Here is a 24,266-nt window from a genome sequence, read left to right as displayed (position 1 = left end):
ATGTGTCCATGCTAAGAGTGATGTTCTAAAGTAGAAGTTTTTATTATGATTGAACTTAATATTTCAGTTATGTAATGACACATTTGCTTTTGTACTGACTTCATAGTGGAATTTTAAAATTGTCTCAACTCTCTTTTTAGCTGTGACACTGTTATATATATATATATATATATATATATATATATAATACATAAATAAATAATAATAATAACAACAATAAATTTTAATAAAATTGTTGTTTTTGTTGTTTAATTATAAAAATACAAAAATAAAATAAAATCAGGAATAGTCTAATAATACAATGCTGCCGTGCAAAGGCAAAAGACTGTAACTTTTTGGTCAAAAATCAGTTATTGATATTTTGGGACATTCAAGACATCCTTTATCATGTATATAAATATCTTGAGTCAATTTAGTTGTTTTTCCAAAAAAATAGTGGATTATCTTAACCTTAACTTCAAAAACCCCTGGAGACACCAAGGCAGAATGCCGTATAGCACTAGTTGCTACTCTTTCACTTTGTTTGGAACACTAAAAATCAAGTTTGAGCTCACAATTTTTTAATGTAGATAATTTTCATTACTAAAACATCTAATTCCAGTAAAATAAATTTCCAGTGTTCTATCTATAATTAACTTGGCTGGACAAATGAAAAACTTTAAAGTCATTTTTCTCAATTTCACACTCTAGCGAGTTAAGGTCTTTTGCCTTTGTAGATCAGAATGGTACATAAAAATTTAATATTTGACATTTGTAATATTTTCTTAATAATTTATGAATACAAAAATATGAAGACAATTGTATTAATTTTATTATGTTTTTTTTATTCTTCACTTTGAAATGTTAAACTACAGGGAAACCACAGGGCAACCTTTAAGTGTTGACAACAGGTTTGTAAATAAAAAGATAGAAAATGCACATGGAAAATAAAAATTAAAAAAAAAGCTGTACATTTTTGAATATTTATTGATTTACTGTCAATAATTGTAAGCAATTCAGCTGAAATGCATTGCTAAAAATTTTGCCTGGCTTATTCATGTTACCAGATTGTGATCTTTGTTCTCCCGTGTTACGATTTTGAAAAATTTGATCTTTCTGCATTTCTATGGCGTCGGTGGCTTGTGTGTGGCTGCACACAGAGCAATTTCAGAGGATAAAAACGCAGCAATAGTGTTCCATCAAAAATCCTGCAGCCAGGCGACTTCCAGTGGTAATGAACTTGTCAGCCTTGTGCCTGTAGAGTTCTGAGCCTGATGTGGTTGTTATTATTCAATTCAGCGTTGTGTTCACCCTCCATTCCCTCAACCGATTTCTCAAATGCCACACCAGGCCTCTTGTTTTCCAGCAATTCCTGTTTTCTGCTTACTCCCACTAGACCCCAGGTATTTTATTGGCCCTTGTTTAAAACAAATAATGTTTGCTGTTTGCAGCACCGCTGTGAATTACCTCAAATGTTAAAGCTCCAGATAAATGTTAGCCGGGATGTTATAGTTGCCGGGTTGCTCTTGAAAATGATTTACAATATTAAAGCCTTTTGTTTTTTTTTTTACTGATATTTGTCACATTAATTCAAAACAAGCGTGGCTAAAATATGAGAAGGCGGTTTGTAAATTGTTTAGCCGGTCTGTAACAATACAATAAAAAAAGAGCAGGTTGTTTGTGATAAGCTTCATATACTTCCGTCCTTACCTACAGGGTTCCTCAATGCCGTCTGAAGATTACAGGCTGTGATAGTTTCAGCCGCAGCTGTTTTCAGTGAGCCTCTAAATGTTCTGTTTTTACAAACTGCGTCTTTCATTAAATTCACCACAGCTACAGTAGCGATTAACTTCATTATTACCCCATATATAAGGAGATAAGCAAGCAAAATCCCCTTTTGGGCTTAAAGCAACAACAGCTTAGGAAAATATGTTGTACAGATGCTGGCTTTCTTTTTTCCGGACCTCAATATGATAAAACATTGCATGTGGGCTGAGCAAAGATTCTGCACTCTTCTAACAAAACATTGCGGCATGTCAAGCGTCAGGCGTCCAAGCTGTCAGTTTGGTAGCCTGCTGTATGTCAGAGATCAGAGAGAATAGAGTGAGCAATTTGTGCTGTGCAATGAGCATGACTGCTGCTTCCAACAAATGTGCGAGAATCAGCTCTGAGAAGCTGGACTGTGCGACAAAGCATCCGGTGCTTACATTTTGTTTGATTTCCCACACTTACCTTTGATTATGAAATTAACATATTCACTATAGATCAGATCATGTCTCTAATTGGGTTCTGATGGTTAGCAGGTGGAGCTTTTATTTGATTACTCGATAATAGGGATGGACGGTATGACGTTATATCGTGCAATGGCAGGTTGCCAAGCAACATCGCAACATTAAAATCGATTTCAACTCATTTACAGTCACAAGTGTAGGGAAGTCGAAATAAACTTGATTTGAAATTCAAAGAAATTCATATACGTTTGCATTATTTTAACCATTATCAAAACTAATTTTCAATGACAAAGATTTATTAAAGCCAAGGATAATTCTCAGCAAGTCAGCAAGTGTTTTTAAAGCATTTTACATTTATTCGAAAACTCAAGGCAGTAAGAATATATGCAATACATTTTATTTGTTATCTTATGTTCCAGCCTGGTTTCGTTGTTTATAAGTAGGTATTAATACGTAACATTTACCAGCACAAAATGTACATATTTGTACTTTTTTTTTTTTTTTTTAATGCTGAAACATATCATTTAGATGTATTTCAACCTTTGAAACATACAGATAGCTGAGTATTTTTAGTTAAAAACATAAAATGTTTACATATCTTTTGTATCAACACTCTAAACCCGGATAAGTTGAATTTACTTAAAAAATTGGAGGAAACTGGTTGCCCTAAAAAATTTAAGTAATGTAAAGTTTATTTAACTTAAAATGTTTTGTAATATGAATTACAAAGGTCATTTCATTTAACTTAAAATGTTTTGTAACATCATTTCATTTGCAATTATTATAACTATTATATTTAAGTCAAATATACTAATTTCCAAGTTAAATCTATATCAAATGTTTTATTTTTCCAATTTGTTAACCTAGAAAATTAAGAAAAAAGCAAACAAATAAAGGAACATTAATGCAATTTTCCCTTTTATTTTAAATCAATTCAATTACAAATATTCAATTGAAAACACAACAAAACCATTTTTTCATATCCTGAAAACATTTCCCCATAAAACATGGGAGAAAAAAAAAAAGTTCAAAAAGATACTAGTTCAACAAATTAACTTATCGTTAAGCACACAAACAAGTTTTCCTCAGAATCGCAACAAACAGCATCAAAACGATATGTTTTTTCCACACTCTGAGTTCACACTATTGGCAATACTGAATTTTAGGTGTCAGCTCACCTTTTCCGGACAAAAAATATAAAATACTTTTCATACACTTAGGATAGTCCAGGTGTAGGCAGGGAAATCAGTCTGAAAACAATGGACATAGAAGGCCTGAGATTGGTCAGTTCATCCATTACCAAGCTTTCTTCCAAGATGATTCCCACTCTAGATGAGGTGAGCTGTGAACTTTCTTGATCAACGCTGAGGATTCTTACTGAAGTCTGTCTTGTCAGCTGCCTCCTAACAGAGGAAGAAACAGAACGACAAATACATTATCAAGTCAGTTAGACAATGCTGTTGTTAAATACTCAAAGTCATATGCTGCCTTCACACCATGTCATAATTACTTTAATTCTGAGAGGACAACATTGTGATGTTCAGCTTGTGAGCTGTTCATGTCAATAGACTGGGAATTGCGCTTTTCTATGGCAACACTATCAATGTCTTAATTAATTTGGAGCAGTCAGATACAGTGGTTAGGTGGTACAGCTCTCAGAAAATTTCCAGTTTACAGATGGTAATTAGACTTTAGGGTTTACGTTTAATTGTACATCTACAGAATATTTAAAGTAAAATCCACATACAAACACTACTGGCATATGGTCAGGAAGATCGGTGTTATTCAGGAAAGCTTGTAAACAACAGGAATGAGTGCAGGACAGACTCACACCATCATCATTATGAATAATCTTCTGACACACACTGTGCTAGTCAAAGTGATCATCCTCAGAACAGGTCTCAGTTAACCCACGACATACAGTTGATCTTGAACTTTGGTGTGAAGGTGGCATAAATGTGAACAAGGAAATTGTTTTGTTCTTGAATAATTTCCATGTTTGAACAAAGAGACAGGGTTTCACAGACAGGGCTTCACAGACAGGGCTTAGCTTAAGCCAGGACTAGGCCTTAGTTAAATTAAGATACTTAAATAGCTTTTATAAAAACACCTTAAAAACATTACTGGTGTGCATCTTGAGAAAAGAAAAATGGCACTGACATATTTTAAAATATGTCATTACAAGGTATTTTCAGTAAAGACTCCTTGTCATGTTATTAAACATGTTATTTTATTCTGAGACTGGCCTTAAGCCTTGTCTGTGAAACCAGGAGGAAAATGTGTAAATAGCAGTGCTCTCTTATCAGTTATTAGGATCATACTTACACTTTCAAAGCATCTCTTCCATTTCTTCTTTCTTCCAAAACAAGATAGTCGTTAAGAGGACTCTGAACCTAGACAGAACAGAAGTATATTCATCCGCCTTTGTATTTATACCGCTAATTAACGAAAACTTACGCTTTCAAACAATAGCCATGTCTAAATTAAACGTGGTACATTAACGTACTGCACTCACCATATTAGCTCCACCTTTGTCGCTCCTCGGCTGGAATCGCGGCTACTGTATGAGTAAAACTAAATTTACACTCCTCACAAACAACAGCTCCTCGAGTGAAAAAGAAATCATTGAAAGAAAAAGGCAAAAAATGTTAGTCGAACTCGCCAGTCAGGGGTTCAAGCGCAGGCGAGTGAGAACACTAGCTATCAACGGATGAGAAATGTCCCGTCGTTTAGACGAACAACAACTTTTGCCGATCACAAAGAGTTTCTCGAGGGACGTGATAAAAGATAAATGGCGGAAAACAATGCCAATAGAACTATCTAAATCTAAATTTCCACATTCATCCACAGCTTAAATTCATACACAATCACAGTGACAAAATGGCGCTGTTACTCGCAGCACCGGTGGAGGAGGCGTGGTCAGGAGATAAATTTCATAATACGAGTTAATTTAACTTAAGTTTATTCACAGGTTCAAATATGTCTACAAATTAGTAGAATCTACTTATATTTTATAAGCAATGCAGTAAAACTTAAATATTGTGTTCAATTGTAATTAAATGGTTTAATTAGATACAAAATCCGGGCTTACAGTGAAGATATGCATTTTTATCATTTTATCAATAAGCGATTTACATTTTTAGACCCCTTAGCCTACTCTCAAACCTAAACCTACCCATTTTATAGTGAATATAAAAGGATATAAAATGTAACTGACTGAAATATTCATGAAAATGACCATTTAAATGCTATATTCTTACTAAAATGGTCATTTTCATGCATATTTCAGTATGAAATTATACCATTTCGTTCTGTTCTGTGTGATTTCTGCTGCCAGCTCATTTCAAAGAATAGGCCTACATGATGTTTAAAAACTACACTTTAAACTGAATAACATTTCTGCAATCGTTTAACCATTCATGTTATATTTACTTTGTTATATATATATATATATATTTTTTTTTTATATAGTCACTAATCCCACTCCTTCTTCTAAACTAAGCATAACTATTTCTACACAGTATAAAGAAAAATATGACAGACAGATAAGTGCAATCACAATAATTTATTTACTGCAAAAATGTCAGAAACAGTACCAAAAATAATCCAAATGACGATGATTTGCAGCCGCAGTCCTCTCTGGCAAAATACAGTAGGTTCATGTGAGGTACAGAGCAGAATTTAAGTTGTTAATGGCTGAAAATATTGTCCAGATTATTATCCAGATCCACTCCGTGAAGGCGCACATTTCTCATTCAAAAACACCTCACCAGAAAAATGGCATGTTGCAATCTGTGACAAGGCAGGCGATCAGCCAGTGAGTGTTCGATTATCCTACCATAAAACCTGTCGTTTCTTGAAACGGCAACATTTGAATTTGTAAAGAGCGTGTCAGCGCAGGCTTTGATGCTTACCTTCACTGGACTCTGGATTCTGAAGATTTATGGTGCGTTCACACCAAACGCGAAGCGAATATGCGCATCGCGTCACTCGCACTAGATTACTCGCAGGATGTTTTCTGCATCACTCGCGCGAATAAGATTACAGTGCACGAATAAAATTGATTCCTTTTGTAATTATGTTAAGTTTTCTGTGTATTTTATGGTTCTATTGTCAGTCACAGCATGTTGGAGAAAACGCCTTTTGTGTCCCATGGCAAATAAAGTAAATATAACATGAATGGTTAAACAATTGCAGAAATGTTATTCAGTTTAAAGTGTAGTTTTTAAACATCATGTAGGCCTTTTCTTGGAAATGAGCTGGCAGCAGAAATCACACAGAACAGAACAAAATGGTATAATTTCATATTAAGTAAATGAGTAAACGAGATGCAATTGAAAACATAAGGTCATTTATATGACAACTAAAGACAACAACAATAATACAATTAATGTCGCGATTTCAGTATTCAAAAGGATTCATTTTTAGGTGTCCTCAATACATCAGTACTGTACGCTTAGATGCTGTAAATACATCAGTATTGTACATTTTAGAGTCTGTAAAAACTCAAGTAAATTGTAGAACCACATTTTACGTAAAATACATGTGAATTATCACGAGATCACATTGTATATTTAGCTATTCTTTTTAACAGTTGACATTTAACTATTTTTGAATGTTTCAGATCATCACTCATCAAAGCTCAGTAAATATTGGGCACAGACACAGAGATTTTTCTTTCGATTTCACAAAGCTGAGTACCCACTAAAAACTCCCATAGATCATCAGGTCTTATTTTGACGTAAAAATGTGAGTTGTTTACTTACTTTTTAAAATTGGTCTTTCCATTAACACCATTTTATTGTTCATTCAGATTCACGAATGTAAAACGTGCACAAACAAAAGGCCTGATTTATTCGAATGAACCAGTCACAGCTGAACATAACCAGTCATATCCAGTCATATCTCAGTGGAGCCATTGCTTCATCTCAAGTGCCTTTTCCCCATTCATTCTCAATAACCCCCCATCAAACTTACGGCATGCTTTAGGAGGTCCGTTAAAACTCAATGGGCTCAGGGGAGGGAAGAGAGTCATAGACTCCCACTGTAACTTTACCTGCTGGTGTCACTGTTGGACAATGTTTCTTTATACACTTTTTATTGTTTGTAAAATTGGTGTTGTTTATTTTTGTGCTACACATTTTTTCCTTATCCAATATTTTGAGGAGGGACTGCCTCCCTTGCCTTCTCAAAGGAAATGCCCCTGATAGATAGTTAGATGGATGGATGGATAGATGCCAGAACCAGATTCATCCATTTTTATCAGTCATTTTATATCACTGATTGTTTTGTAATATTTCAGTGTAAGTGGATTATAACTTCTAATATTATTGTTTTTGCAGTTATCATTATTACTATTATTGCCAGTAGTTAGTTCTTTTTTTAAATCCAAGTGTGTAAAAAAGGCCTTTATGGGCAGGTTTTTAATAAAATTTCAAGTTAATGGATTTTCCTCCTCTAAGTGGTCTAATGGTGTTTCTGGTTGTCGTCCAAAATACGTTCACTGAGGCATACCAAAATAATTTCAACATTAAATGTTGGACTATATATTATAGCAAGGGCAAGGGTCTATTAGTATTACCCTCATATGATGCTGGGGGAGGGAGTATGGGCGTCCCTGTGTTATCTCCATATTGTTTCGTGACTCTGTGCATTCATTTCTCTCTTGTGAGGCAGAAGACTCCTCATGAAGAGTGTTGAGCACAGATAAGTAATACACTTGTTTAAATTGACCTGAACAGGTAATGAAACGTGTCTCTGAGGACTTGCGTCAATTGCTCATGTGTGAATCGCAGTGAAAGTAAATATTAAATCATGTCAAGTTATATTCAAATTCATTGTGCATGCCTAAGTGGGGGCAAAAAGTGTGTGATCCGCTCTGAAAACATGTTGCAGAATTTGGAGTAAAGATGCTTGAGAAAAACTGAGAAGACTGAGAAGATACAGTAGCAAATGACAAACTCAAAAAACTATCATACACTGGATTAACTATTGGCCAAAACAAACCTTTATCCCTATATTCATCTTCATTTTGTAAGTTGTCCTGCTTTATTTGTTCTGTCGAAATGAATGATGCCTAAGCAATCAAACTTCCTATATTTTTCCTTGCAATTTATAAAATAGCAAAAAATTTAGTCCATTAGACTTGGTCAGAATACCTTTGACTTTGGTCATTAAAGGGATAGTTTGCCCAAAAATGGATTGGGCATTATTTGGTTCCCAACATACTTCAAAATATCTTCCTTTGTGTTTAACAGAAGAAAGAAACTCAACATGAGAGTAAATGATGATAAGCTGTAAATTTTTTGGGGCAACTGACCACACACTAGCAGCCATATAGTACCCAGCCCTGGCAGCTGTTTGTACAAGTTGTACAAGTTTGTAGTGATATGGGGTTATCAAACGACATATTCTAGACTCAAACCACACATGGTACTCTATACTATTGCACACAAACATCCTCCTTGTCAGGCTTATTGCAGCATAACAGGTGGCAGGTTTTAAAAATGTTCTGTCTGATTTAAGAAAAACAGGTCATGTAAGGAAAAAAAAAACAAAACAAAACAAAACAAAAAAAAACAAAGGGAAATTTGGAGTGCCGATAATGCTAAGAAAAGGGAACATTCATGTTAAAAAAAAAAAAAACAGGTTGTAAACAGGCCTCTTCAGTGATTTCCCAGTAGTGCTCTAAATGTAAACTGTACCCATTTGCTTTACTACCATACTCACTATACAGCTCTCTATTGATTATATATGGTTGAGTTTCAAAGCTATCATATGTGGAGTTGACCTGTTTTTGCCTGCACTAAAATTCTAAAAACAAATTCCGTTCACCCAGTTTCAGAGTCATTTTAATGTGCCCACTTTGTAAAAAATGTTAGCGGTTCTGCTATTTGTGAGTAGAGAGCGAGCGGGCCGGAAGGTGGTCCCAAAGTCATCCGCTCATTATTGCATTTGTTCCAGGGGGTGTGTGAGCGATCAAAGTAAGGCATGCTCAATTTCCATTTCAGTAGCTCCTGTCCTAGAAATTAGCCAGGGGTGTCCCAAATGACATGCACTGGACCCTCTGTCCATTTGTCTGCATTAAGTTTGCATGGGAATGGTCTCTTTAGTAATAAGTAGGCCAGTTTTTATATTTAGTCCCGTCCTCTTGCACCTTGAAAGCTGAGTAACCTGTTCACTCACCTGGGTTAATGTTGGCTCAGTCCCTGTGCTGTGCACAGCCTAATCTGCTTTGGTTTTTGGATGAATGTATTAAAGTTAGAGTATGTTTGATATGGCATTTCACCTATTGCTGAAATAAAGTAGCATACACGTTTTATATATGCATGGAATACCAGAACACGCTACTGCATTTTACAAATTTAGTGTGAAAATGAACCAGCAGTAATATCACTTGATTGGGATTAACTGTATAGTTCACACAATGCTGACTTTTTTTCTTCAGAACTCCAAGTTTACGTCTTTAAAAACAGAAAATAAACAAATAAATAATAATAATAAAAAATATTAGTAGTAGTAGTAGTAGTACTTACTTAAAGTAATAATAAAGTAATAATTACTTAAACTTAAAAAAGTAAGTGTTCATGCTGCCTTACTTTTAGTTTACTCAACTTAAATATCCACGTTCTCACATAATACAACTTAACATTTCATGTTGACTAAACTTAAAATTTTAAGGCAGCATGGACACTTAATTTTTAAGTTGAAACAGCTTTTTTTTTTTTTTTTTTTTTTTTTTTTTTTTTTTTTTTTACAGTATGTTTGTCATTTCCCCCCCCCATCCCATGACAGAAATAAGGCTTGGCTTGTCTATTTATTTATTTATTTATTTATTTTACATGAGGCCTTTTTCTACATGATATTAGGAAACTTGTCTTACCCTGACATTTTTTACTTTTTACTCCAAAAAGATCAAAATTGATTTTAACTCAGGATTTAAAAAGATGCTCATTATAGAAGGGTGATTAGAAGTCACTGTAAGTATTGACAGCATTTGTAATGTATTTTGAATATTCATAGATCCAAACTAAAAACTGAACATCATATCACTGACCCAATAACCAGGAAAATGTGACTGTTTTTTGAGATGCACTTCACTAAAATTGCATCACAGTGGGCTCGTATGACTACAGTTTAAAAGATTTTTGCTGCATACTTCACGCTGTTTCACAATAAATAATAGGCAGTATTCAGTACGGTACTGTGCATAAGCGGTACACTAGTACATAGCCTTAGTTTGTCCAATAGCAATACATCACCTGCTGCGTGACGGCACGCGCCTCGTCTTTTCGAAAGATACAAGCCACAGTTGCTGCAGCTGACAGGCCATTTGTGTTAGTTCAATAATAAAGTCCTCTGTGCCACCGCAATGGTTCCTTCACATATCTATGCTGACTGTTCATTGATTTTCAATACTGAATCTATTCTTTAAACTCAAATCTTGAAGAGATGATGGCACAGTTTCTGCAGTAACACACTGTGCATTTAACATTTCATTTATCACTCTGAACCTGAGGACTTTGCGGTAGCCGGCATAGATTTATGGACATTTTCACCTTCACATTTCACACAACAGTAAAAGTGAAAAGGATTGTCATTAAGACCCTTACGGTTTCATTAACATTTATGAAGAGCAATGATAGCGGTGGTTAGGATGTTACGGGAAGATGCGCGGCTACGGCGTCTTGCTACAAACTGGCGAGGTTAGCGTAGATCGCCAATCAAGTGGAATGGGTAAACAATGTCACCCATCTGCTTGTAAAATAGGAATTGTAATTCACTGGCCAAACTCGGTCTAAATATTAATTGCTTCCCTAAGTGTAAAATCAATGGCAATTACACTAGCTCGGGTATTGGTAGTGCTTAGTGGTTATCTAACCTTGTGATCTCTGATTTGGAGATCCATTTTCATCGTGGTAGCGTTTGACCCCCTTAGGTAATGTCTAGGCCTTCTGCTGTTGGTTCAGGACTTGGGAATTAAAAGAGCCCCTTATGTCGCCTTAATGAAAATGATGCCCCTAAGCGATGGACGGGCCTATTACAATAAATCCCTTCACGCGCACACATACACCCACAATGTTTAGTTTCCCCTTCTCTCTCTTTGTCTTTCCCCTTGCCGCTGTCTTTCGCACACACACACACACACACACACACACACGCAGGCTTGTTTTCGGTTTTAAACCTTTAAGCCTTTTCTATCCTGTGAAGCTAAACAGTGGCTTGTGTCTCAAGTGGTTTTGTCAATACTCAGCTGAATAGAATGACAAACTGTAAGACACTTAAAAACGACCTGAAAAAAATGATCTGCACAGATGCAGAACACAGCTGCCGCTCACTTTGCACTTAAGATTTACGTCGCTGTCCTAATTTTACAGCTAATAAAGTTCAACAAGAACGTCATTTATTGACCCTTTATTTTTTGTTTTGTTCGTTTGTTTGTTTTCCATTGAATAGAAAAAGATAAATTTTGAAGATTATTAATGCTGCTCTTTTCCATACAGCACAATTATATAGTGAGTTGCCTTTAGGCCTTATAAATAAATAAGAAAAAAAAAAAACATTTCTAATTTTTGGTGTTACTGAAGACTGAAGTTTGAAAATTATATTTATATAATAAGGTTAACTGTTTATCTCACAATTTAGGGATTTTTTTTTTTACACACAATCCTTTGTTGATATCTTCTTTTTCCTGCTCACAACTTGAAATTCTGTGTTTGTATTTCACAATTTTGATTTTAATTTTGGTTTGTTCCTCAGTTAGTGCTATCACAGGGCTTATGATTCAAATAAACTGTTTTTATGTTTTAATTCGGTGCTTTTATAGCGTGTTTTGGTCCTATTCGGAGCTTTACAGACATGGTTGTTAGGCACCATAATTGTATGAAAAAGAGCAGCATGAGGACTCTTCAAAAAATCTCCTTTTGTGTTCCGCCGAAAAGATCTGGAATGATGAGTAAATGATGACAGAAATTATTTTTTGGCAGAACCATGTCTTCAGAAAAATGATAGCAGAGACGCAGAACACTGTGTCCTCTCACTTCAAACTTGTGATTTATGTCTCTCCATATTTTACAGTCATTTATCTTGCAGTAATGTAATTTTGTGGGGAAAAAAACACAATGTCATTTTTTGCCTCATTGTTGGCAATGATATCCTATTTGTCCCCTGTCGCTCCTCACACCAGACACACCTCTTTCCCCTTAATTTTATTACAGCCCTTGCAAGATCTCCAATTGACTTGTTTTGTATGGAAAACATTCAATATAATCAACAGAGATGCTGTAATATTTGTTTACAACATTTTGATTGTGGTCTTTTCTTTCTCACATCTACTGTATTAAACCTTGATTTACAATTGTCCAGCTCAATTCTGTATAATTAATCTGGGAAATCAGTGTTTCCTTCAAAGCTCTGCTTATGCTCTGTATGTCTATGTTCTCTGCAAGAAAGTGAATGATGCATTTATTTATTTGGTACTGTAGCTGATGATGACTGAGAAACTGGGATGAATGGGACTGCTAATGGAAAGCTCTCCCCAGGTATTATAGACAATCTTGTAGCACATTAATAAACTTTTCCAGCGTTAACAGAAATGGATCTAGGCTTTCCTTCCCTAATGGCACAGTATGATGCAATTAAGCAATAAAGTGTCTCTGCTTTATTGTGAATATAGTAACAGCAGAGCACAACTTCAGGTGCTCATTGGTTTTATAATATGGCTACATCATAATGAATATATCAAGTACGGTTAGGTTTTTAATGTACTAACTGTTACTATGTTGTCAGTGCTGGATAGTACATGTAATCTAGATATTTTGCATATATATTGCATTTTAAAATGGAATATACTTTTTAAATGAATTACATAATTACATATTATTCACACAATAGCAATGAATTATTGATAATTTATTGATTCTCCATAATTCTTCTTTTTCAGTGTTTAAATGTTTCTTTATGAAGTAGTCTATCACTTATATACATTAAGAAAGTCTTCCAGTTTTGTGGACATTCGTGCAAAGACCAGTCGCTAGTCATGTGGCTATATTTACAGATAGCTGAGAGGCCACACAGCATTTAACAACTGGATTTACAAAAATAATTTTCATTTTAAATAATGTTGTCTCAACATATCTGTCCGTGCATCAGCTACACTATCAGCTATGCATCAGCTATGTATCCCCCCCCTTTTTAAATCTCATATTACATCAGAAAGGCATTTATTTTCAATAAAAAATAAGGAAATAATCCAAAAGTTAAAAATAAAGTATAGAACAGGCTTAGGGTGGGTGTAGGGAGCGCTTACATTGTCACCATTGAGGACATTGTAATAATTTAATTTAATAATTCTAATTAAAATTATAATTTACGCTTAATATGTTATTTTTGCATACTGTTTTATAATATACTACAATACTGAGGTGCAGATAATTGCTACTATGTGCAATAAGTAGTATAAAGAGCAGAAAATTCTCCTATTTTAACATAGTGTAAATAACATATATTGCTATTTGCACTTAGTGTAAGCCTCTATCGCATTACATTATGTTTTTGGAAGGTTTTTATCTTTCAAATAGGGATGTGCCTGCATAGTGAATCCATTTTCTGAAAGGCACGGAAAATAAATCATGTATTTTATGCAGCCACTAAAGGGACATGGATAGCTTTTTGCTAGCGGCAACATGTTACATTACAGCGCATACAATTTCGCTTACCACATAATTAGAGTAAGCAGAGATGACTGATAGGATGTTGTCGAATGATTTGCAGATCCTGAGCACCACTGAAAAAAACATCTAATTTTGTAAAATGTGTGGTTAATACTGCTGCTCCGTAGTATACACAGAGTATGGTTGATTGCAAATTTTGAAAGTGAAAGTAAAAAGCGAAAGCACATTCAAAAGCGATTTCAATGGCCCACATTTTAATAGCGGCTTCCAGATGCCTGCAATTTCTTTATAATATAATTACCCAATGATATAAAAATATTTATTTTCCTCTCTAATTAATTAATTTCCTTTCTGAATATGACATTCGGGCACATCCCTACAAATCACATTAAAATGCACATGCAATGTAGGGACTACTTTTACGGCAAACTTCCACCGAACTTACTTTCTTTCTTTCTTTCTTTCTTTCTTTCTTTCTTTCTTCAAATGAAACTCTGTCGCCTAATATATTTATTGAAGTACCCCTAAGGTAATAAGTTAGATAACGGTCACAAGACATGCAGTTGAACAAATAAAATATTTCATCTTTTTTAGTAAGTGTTATTTTTTAATTATTATTATTATTATTATTTTTTTTTATATATATATTTTTATGATTTAATTAATCATTAACTTCTCATTAAACTCACAAACCCCAATTCCTTCACAAATCCTAGTTTAGGAAACCTTGAGATAATGTAATGTTTAATACACTTCATGTTGTTAATAGCAACTAATGGAATATATTTTCTTTCGCTTTGTATTTTATATCAATATGGTGCAAGATTTCCTGTTCAAATCAATGTGAACGAGTTGAAATGAGTGAAAAAGTAATCTAAAATTTATCAAAAAAGTAATCAGATTATATTACCTAAAATGCATAATATACTGGATTACGTTACTAACTACAATTTGTTAATGTAATTTGGAATACAATTTGTAAGTAATCTATCTAACACTGTATATTGTATATTTTAGCATGGCTTGAACACTGTATTGACCAATCAGCATCTGTTATGTGAATTTAGTGAATTTATCATAGGAAATGTATTCCTGGTTACGTGATTTGAGTGTTGAGCTCAGGAACATGGTGATGTACTTAAAGCGTCTGCTAATGAAAAAGTCTGGCTTTTTGCCTGCTGGGCACTACCTTCCCTTTCTCTCTTGATGCATATGGATAGCAAGGCCTAGATTCTGCTCCGGGTTCTTTCTGTCTTTGTGTGTGTGTGAGTGCGTATGTGTTTTGGGTCCATTATTTTTTTGGCCTGCGCCCTTCATTGTTCTGCAGAGTTTGGCAGAGGTTACCTGGCACAATATGACCAGGGCGTCTGGCACCCAGAGTGAACCACCTGCATTCAACAATAGCGTTACTCTGCTGATATGGAAGGGTTGTGGTGTAGCAGTATAATATCAGAGGTGAACCCGCATTTGAACTGTTACAGCAGCTCTGTACTTTCTATTCTCTTATTCACTTTTTAATTCTAAAAGTTGACTTGTACAGGCACAAAACTTAAAAGCAACTGAACACTTCTACTGGTATTACCTAAAAAACAGAGATACTGTTTAATGAACAGTGTTTTTTGACAATGTCAAACAAACATATTTAATAACTTTTTAGGCAACTGAAATCGATGGTTTATTTGACTGTTTTTAGAAGAATGCTTTTGTGACGTAATTCTTTTGTATATATGATATATTTAATAACTTTTATGCATATGACAGTAAATTATGACACAAAAATGCAAAAAAATACAAAATGTAGACACTGGTCAAATGCTAGAAATAAGTCTCTTATATTCATCAAGGCAATTAATTTAATTCAGTAAAACAGTAATAAATGTAAAGCATTGTTCCATTTTTTTTCTTAACATTTTAAATGGCCCTATATATATATATATATATATATATATATATCAGTGTTTCCCAGCCACTTGTGTGCCGGTTGTTGGGTGTGCCCTGGAAAATGATCAGAAACTTCCTATCTCTATTATATTTTGTTATTAATTTTTTAAATCAGTGCTATTGGTCATCATTACATCTGTTTGTTGGTTTCACAAATATTTAACCAATAAAAAAAGCATTCAAAAGAGCTTGTGAATAAACCGCGTAATGTCATTGGATCTTTGAATTGAAACTTTATAACCTGTAAAATGATGAAAACGTAATGCGATTAATTTACTGTCTCAGATATGGCTGTTCTAATGAGAGACAAAACACATACGTTCGTCATTCTCTCATCAAAAATCTCACTAAGGCGATTTGGGCGTGATTTTCAGAAAGTGTTAAGTGCATGTGTCTGATCATATATACAACCAAGATACAAACTCTGATTTTTTTTTTTTTTTTTTTGGTGCTTAGTAGTGTGTCTTGGGTATTTTTTATTTTTTTTTACATATCAAAACTATGCCACGTCAAAAAAAAAAAAAAAAAAAAAAAAAAAAAGTTGGGAAACACTGATATATGTATATAATAGAGCAAACATACAAACTGCTAAAGAAATATCTGTAACAATACTATTACAGCTCTTGTGACAACTAGCCCCAGTCTGTTTTGTATAAGGAGAAAAAACATTATATCTCACTTTTTTGTTTATGTCCCTGTGTTTGTCATCCTGTCAAGTATTTAATGTAATAGTGCAATGTTTCAGAAAAAAAATCCCTGCAATGCTAGAGATATGGAAAGCAAGTGAGCCACGGAGGGCTGGAAAGAAACACAAAAGCTGTGTGCAAGAGGGAGTGTGAGAGGGAGGAACAGAGCGAATGCTGTGATAAATTGCAGAAGCGAGAAAACGAGTCACTTGAGCATAAAATTAGATTTTACAAATGTGTTGTTACCTGACAGTTATTTGACAGAGAAGATATCGCAACATTGGAACGTATATGAATATTGCTAATCATATTGCATAAATGAGAGGTTGGGGGCTTTGATGGTGGTTGAGGGGACGGATCTTAATTTATCCCTCTTTATCACTGCAGACTTAAACTTGTGCTTGATTGGCTGCTGTCATTTATATGGTAATTTGAAATGCTCTGTAACAGACTAAAATCCTGGTTTAAAAAACCCATGAAACGCTCTCCAGATAACTGCTATCGCATTATTAGTGGGAATGGACGTTTTGTACCAATGTTTTTTTTTTTTTTTTGTAACAAACTGTTCACATGGCTAGGGGCAGTAAGATTTTTTGTTGTTGTTTATAATAATAATAATAATAAATTTTAATAAATTATATTATTATTTTTTATGATTATTATTTTTTTATTATTATCTTTTATGCGTGCCAAGGCTGTATTTATTAACCCCCCCCCCCCAACACCCAACACCCACACACACACAAACAAAGTTATATTTTGAAATATTACAATAAAACATAAATGACATTTTTATAACTTTTTTTTGTGCATTTTTCATGCATTTTAAACCTTTTTTTCCAACTATTTTTAACATGCCATCAAACTATTTCATGGTATTGAAATAGACATATTGTAAAGATGGCACATTTCATAGGACACTTTTTGTACATTCTGTGTTTAATGCCACAATAACCTAATATATTATCTTAAATACTGTATTATCTTTTTTTTCTTTTTTTTTTACCCTTCCAGAGCTTTTGTGAGAGCATCATAGTTTTAGTCAAGTCTTTTATTTATTTTTATTTTTTTATTTTTATGCTTTCTAAATACAGACCAGCATGACGGAAAAAAGGGCTTTAATCATGGAACACAAGCTAGATGAATTTATGTGAAAGTCATACAAAATATAATAGTCAGAAACTCAGAAATAAAGAGTTATTAAAAAAAGTTTCATTTTAATATGTTTTATGTTAATAATGACAACAATTGTGGTATAAAATTATAAGAATGGAAAATGTGTGAACAAAACAGGAAAAAAGCTAATCCAATATTCTTTTTAAAAGAAGGTATAATATAATATAAGTAAAAAAAACAATGTGCAAAGAATGTAGTTCTTTTCCAAATGACAAAGAATGCAATACGCAACAATATACCATCCAAAGTCCTAAAGAGAGAGGGAAAAAAAAAAAACTTGATAAAATGACAAACAGAAGCATGAGTCTATCTAACAAAGCTAATAAACCGTCCCCCTCTCATTCTGTTCTTTCAGAGCTTTTTATTGTATTTGTAAGTAAATATAGGCCAGAAATGCATTAGTCAATTTGTCATATAATCTGAAAGTCATTATGCGTTATCAATCATGGCAGATTGAGTTTAAGGAATAGATGATGGCTGTTTCTCCCACTGTAATATGTCTGACTTCTCCACTCGTTCATTAGAGACAGGCGCCGAGTTCCCCTCTTGTTTTCCTTGGGGAATAGACAGATGGAAGGGGATAACAGGGCAATACAGCGTCCCTTAATTGGTCAGTGTTGTGCACAATGCTGGTTGTTTGCCGTAATTGTTTAGTGCAGGCCATTGTCTGTTGCTTTCTCCTCGGCCATTGTGCGGCAGAGTACCTTCAGCTTCCAGGGAGCAGCGCGGCTATTCACAGGCATGCTGGGAAAGCGACCAGGGGAGTGGTGTGCTACAAAAGAGCTCCCTTTAGAAAAGCTCAGCCTGCGTGCAGACATTCATCCAAAACATAATGATATTGTCTCATTGTTGGGCTTTTGGCTGAGCTGCGCTTGGCTGTGTGTGGTGAGTCTGTAAACGTTCAGAGCTGGTACAGTATATTTGGGTACAAGGCACCGATAGAGCCGCCAGACCGCAGGGTCGTGTCGGTTGACCCACGGCTGTAAACTTGCCTTGTGCGTTAATGGAGTTTTTTGGAGCCGAACGTTATGAAAAACCATACAGTATGTTTTGGGAAAATACACTGCATGTTCTGTTCTTTCTTTCCCCCCCCCCACCCCCACCCCCACCCTTTTTTTTAGGCAACATTTTATCACATCTTTCAGTGGGTACATTAGCATTAACACATGAACAGATCATTTGTTAGGAAGATAATTAGTTAACAGAAATATCATAAAAAATACAGAAATGCCAGAGATGTCATAACATTTCTCTCCATCAAGGTTCTGGTTGTAATTGCATTTTTGAAATTATTATTCAATACTATCATGACAACTCTCTGAGAGTTTAGCATGGTAGTACACATGACAATGTTAATGTGTTTGGTCAGAATAGATCTGCTATGCTGCTGCTGCTGCTGCAAAGCAAGTACCAGAATTTGCTACAGCTAATACATCATCAGTCAGAAATCCTGCTGCTGCACATATATATGAAATAACCCCCCATATATTACATACATGAGTCACTGTAGCAGATCTATTTAGGTGGAGCTGGGGAAGATGCTGGGTTTCTGAAGTGCATTGCAACTACTGCAGCAAGCACTTTTTATTTATTTATTTATTTATTAACATTGTTCATTGTTAACTTTGATTCTGTTTATTGCTGAACTTTTAAAAGTTTGCATGATATTTTATTATGGGTCTGTGTAGAGAGGTAACAGAGGCCGAGACGGAAGAGAGCGCACCCTGTTTGTTTTCTTTATTTTACAAAAGCACATTGCTTTGTTGTTATTATGACTATACACAAATAAAAGTAGAGCCTTTACAGTTTCAAACAATACCTTATTATTATCTGTACAATCAAACACGAGAGAGTATTTTTAGTTCATTTGACGGTCATCAAGAAAAAATATGAGACAGACCCAGGTGCAGGCTTTGACCCGAGAGGGTTAAAACATAAATTGCAAGGTTAGTGTTGTTGCTATGCTAAATAGGTTATCACCCAAAAAAGAAAAACGCTACAATTTTTATTTTAAACCCAAATGAAGATGTTTTTAATGAAATGTAAGAAGTTTCTGTCCTTCCATTCCACCAAAACTTTAAGTCTTTAACTGTCACTCCCTATCTTGAACATAGACATAAAAAATCACTATTCAAAGTTACATTTTTATAATGCATGAACTACAACATTTTGTAATATGACTTTGATGTACAATTTCCATTGTAGTGCAATGTCTGATTTTAAAACGGTTTTCAAAGGATGAATTTTGAGATTTTAAGTTTTCAGTTGATATATAATTTCTTAAGTTTTCTATTGCGTAATAGGTAAAAGGGCAACGAAGAAAGTCTTTTTGTGACAAAGGGCAGAACTCCTGTTATGATGTAGATTTTTGAGGTGCACTCCTGTCATAAATTACATAATTTGTAACACAAAAGAGTGGTAAAATATCTATTTAGGAGTCTTAGACCTTCCCAACAATATATAGTTTGTCATGATTAGATTAAGATTTATTTGTAATATGGTGAAGTAAACTTCCCCACAGAGGGGACGGTGACAGTTAAAGGGTTAATGCATCAAAACGTTCATAAAGACATCAGCACAATAATCCATATGAGCCAAACAGTCTAATCCAAGTCTTCTGAAGAGACATGAGATTGCTTTATATGACAAACAAATTTAATATAGGCTTTCATTTGGAAGCTCAGAAGATTTTTTTTCCCCCCTTCATGTGTCATGCTACACATTTGAGCTTCCATTTACCATTAAATGGATTAAACTGATTAAACCGCTCAATTCATATTCTTTTATGTCTTAATTAAGTTTTTAAAGAATCAAAGTTTCAGTGGATAGAAATCAGTGGATAGAAATCTTAGGTTTCATTAAAAATCGCTTCAGTTGTGTTTCGAAGATGAATGAAAGTCATGGGTTTAGAATGGCATGAGGGTGAATAAATTTTCTTTCTTTTTTGTTCTAATCTTGTTACCAATTTGTTTCATTTTCAGTATTCTCACTACTTATGCAGTATTTTGAATATTAAACCATTTTATTGCTGTCAAGAATCCTCATGAAATCACCCCTCATTACGCTTGTGTGAAAAGATGCATTGCAAAAGAAAAAAAAAATAGAATTAAAATTGACCTTATTAATTATTCATGCCCAGTGCATGATGGGAACACCAGTATCAAAAAAGTTGAGTAGGTTTTATTTAATTGTATAATGTTTATATTTACAATTTAACTTATACAGGCTTAAATTAATATAGATTTTATTTTATTTTTTTTACATTTGTTTTTCTGTAGTGTTTACTTCACGACAAAATCATTTTTAACGTTTGTGCGTTGAAAGCTAATGGTGGTGATTCGATGCCAGTGACTTGAATTTAGATTTTGTTGACCAAAAACCCTTTCCGTTTCTTAACTACACCAGCAAGTGACAGCCTTTGAGGCAGAGGTTTGTGTGTGTGTGTGTGTTTTAATTAGAATACAATTCCCACAAACACGATGCTTCAGACCTCACCTTGCGTTTGTTGCAACAGGCAAAAGGAAAGTGATTTATCTTGCATTCGCATAAAACAGAAAAACATTGAGAATCTCTAACCTTGTGCCCGTAAACCATTTATTTCTGTGGCACAATAGACAAATAGGATTTTGTATCTTAAAACATAAAATAAATGTAAGATATTTATATATCTGCACCAACACTCAGCAATTGAAAACATGTCTGGCGTTACACTCAGTACTTTGATGCAACAATGTCAGTCTGAGATTCATTCAAAACCACTATTTCAACACTAGCCCTGATGCAAATCATGCAAGGATTTCTATAACTGAGTTGCTATTTACGGTTTTCCTTTGCAGCGCTTTAAAAACTAGTGTATTGTAAAGAGGTCTACTGGCAGCCGTATTAGTTAAGGTAGCAGCTGTAATGAGCACGTTTTCTCTATCAGGCTACAACCCAAGAGATTAATTAGGCCGCCTTTGTAAAGCTGTTTCAAAACAGGAAACAACTTAATCGCAACTTAAACTGACTGATGTTAGAGAAAGATGTGTGAGAGATCTCAGATCAAAAGTTACAGCTCAATTTACGTTTAGCCCTTTAAAGACCCTGCTTAGCGTAGAGCCGTACATCAGCGTAAATATCCTGCGCCATTAACTTGTCGTATCTATTTATTCATAGAGATTCTCCTGATCGGAAACAAAGCTTCTTCTCTGCCGTTTGATGGAGGAGTCGCAAACGTTTTCGCAGGGTGTTTTCTTTTTTCTTTTTTTTCCTTCCTCGCAGCAGCTGATCTCCCGTTTTTATTAAATCTATTTTAGTGCTTCCGAGCAATGCACATTTTATCCTCTTAATAGTCAAATTAGTATATACTCCAGCAATTACTTAATGTACTCTAATGAGATTTCCCCACAAAACGGCAGGATTCATTTATTTTAATGCGTCGGGGCTCTTTCCAGGGAGTTTATGCATCATGTCCCTTCAGAAGTCAAGCAGCGCTGGAGTCATAAATAGTGTGCATGGCTCAATGGATGCTGCGTTGCTCTCTAGATTGTAGGCCTGTGATCTCCGCTGCAGCCTCGTACTTGAGCTCTTCTCCTCTGGGAGAATAACAGCGATGTTCAGGTTGTTCTTGACCTGTGCCGAGGTCTGACTCAAGAACTCTTAAATATTCATGCGTTCATGGATCTACATGCTACAGACTCTAAAAAGCTGGATTGGAAATATTAAAAAGGAATGTTAAAAAAAAAGCCCAAGGGTTCTTCTGTGTTTGGCATGGTGTTTATCTGGTGTACTTACATGCTATAAAATTCAGCAGGCACTTTCCATGAATAAGGTTATCGTCCCATTGCTGTTCTTTTTTTAAAGCACTAGAGGAACAAAACCATATATATATATATATATATATATATATATATATATTTTTTTTATTATTTATTTATTTAGAAAACTATCTGACGTGTTATATGAATAAGTATAGTTTACATGCATGACAAGTAGGGAATTTCAAGTATTGACACTATTTATTTCAAGCGCAAGCATTTTACTCTTATTATCAAATGTATTGTTAAAAAAAAGAGAGAAATAATATGTATTTTAATAATATAAAACCAATATTTGGTTTCAAACTAGCTTACTTTAGGCTAGATATGCAACAGTTACTGTACTTGCAACTGTGCAATTGTATGAATTGAATCTATTTATTTAAAAAAAAATAATAATAAAAAATCTCACAGATCAGAAATGCAAACCTTGTTTTAAGTAAATACAACGCTTTTTTTTATTACTTTATTATTTTATTAACTAGTATTTTTATTATTTTATTAAAAGATACTGAAAAAGGACTCCATCCAGTTTCAGACACTGAATTTGTATGCTATTTGTAGAAGGTGCTAATAACATTTTAAATCTCAAATAGCATGAACTGATAATATGTGAAATTGAATTCTGTACAAGCGAACAAACTTTGCTCTTCCAATATTTCTCTCTGCTCATATGTCTTTGGCTTCCAGACCGTCATATCGCTGATATACTCTGGAAAGGTGAAGCAGGTCTAACAGTATTAATCCTCAAGGGCTGAAGATTGCTCAGCGTGCTCCAGATGTTATCATTTTATTGTTTTTATAGGGTTCTATTGCACAGTAAAGTCAATAAACACAGAGTTTACTTCTCCAGTTCTTCTATTGGTGGAATCTTGGCAGTAAAATGCATTTCTGAAAATCTCAGCAGATTGTTATGAAATGAATTTGCCGGAATGGCTTTAAACTTTCAAACTTCTGTGCAAAAACTCTATCCATGTGCTATAGGCCGGTGTATGAATCTATTTTTTTTTTATTTTTTTTTTATCAGGGAATGAAAGGTGACCTGCAGGCCTTAAGGAGGCAAGGTACCTTTGATGAGGCCATTTACTTTTCTCTTTCTCTCTTTCACTCTCCTCATCTCCATTATGGCCTTGAACTTTAAAAGCCTGAGCTGTGACTGTCAGAGACTCTTTCTTTCTGCTGAGCAGATCGAATAGGGTTGCTTAAGTACACAAGCGAGCTAGCCGACAGCTCTAAATGCAAAACACCTCCAGAGGTTTGGATGTGGTGCCAGGCTTCGTCTCCGGGTTCAGCTTCAGTTCATTTGACAGTGATTTCTCTTGTTTTTTTAGGGGGGATTTTTGAACAAATGGATGGACCTGTGGCGCTCGTCAGCTCCGAGGAACTGGCCTTTAAATTTGCTGTTAATAATATCAACAGAAACAGGACATTATTGCCCAACACAACGTTAACGTACGACATTCAGAGGATTAATATCTATGATAGCTTTGAGGCCTCCAGAAAAGGTGAGTGGTGTGAAAATGTAAAGGTTTGTGGCTGTGTTTAAAGCACAAAAAGAAATTTGCTGAGAATTCAGTCTCTCAGGTCATCCAAGATGTATGTTAGTTTGTTCATGGGAACAGATTTAAAGAGATGTAGCATTTCATCACTCACCAATGGGTCCTCTGCAGTGAATGGGTGCCATCAGAATGAAAGTCCAAACAGCTGATAAAAAACATCACAATAATCCACATCACTCCAGTCCATCAGTTCATGTCTTGTTAAGTGAAAAGTTGCAAGTTCGTA

The 24,266-nt window shown here is 34.6% G+C and overlaps 1 protein-coding gene and 1 long non-coding RNA gene across 2 annotated transcripts in view; one reads left to right on the top strand and one right to left on the bottom strand.

Annotated features, from left to right (window-relative positions):
• Window positions 1–24,266, top strand: part of grik3 (glutamate ionotropic receptor kainate type subunit 3) — a 157,954-nt gene that overhangs the window by 40,789 nt on the left and 92,899 nt on the right. Inside the window, exon 2 of the mRNA XM_051131333.1 lies at window positions 23,813–23,986. Within this exon, the coding sequence (XP_050987290.1) occupies window positions 23,813–23,986 (174 nt within the window). The remainder of the gene's footprint in view (window positions 1–23,812; window positions 23,987–24,266) is intronic.
• LOC127178461 (uncharacterized) lies at window positions 3,112–5,299 on the bottom strand. The gene is made up of 3 exons (XR_007829395.1): window positions 4,726–5,299; window positions 4,536–4,603; window positions 3,112–3,613 (listed from the first exon to the last, which is right to left on the bottom strand). It is a non-coding gene; the product is annotated as an uncharacterized LOC127178461 (long non-coding RNA).

The sequence above is a fragment of the Labeo rohita genome, chromosome 16 (genome assembly GCF_022985175.1).
Source record: "Labeo rohita strain BAU-BD-2019 chromosome 16, IGBB_LRoh.1.0, whole genome shotgun sequence".
Taxonomy (NCBI): domain Eukaryota; kingdom Metazoa; phylum Chordata; class Actinopteri; order Cypriniformes; family Cyprinidae; genus Labeo; species Labeo rohita.
Note: the sequence above shows the minus strand (reverse complement) of the source record. Positions and strands in the feature narration are given on the sequence as shown.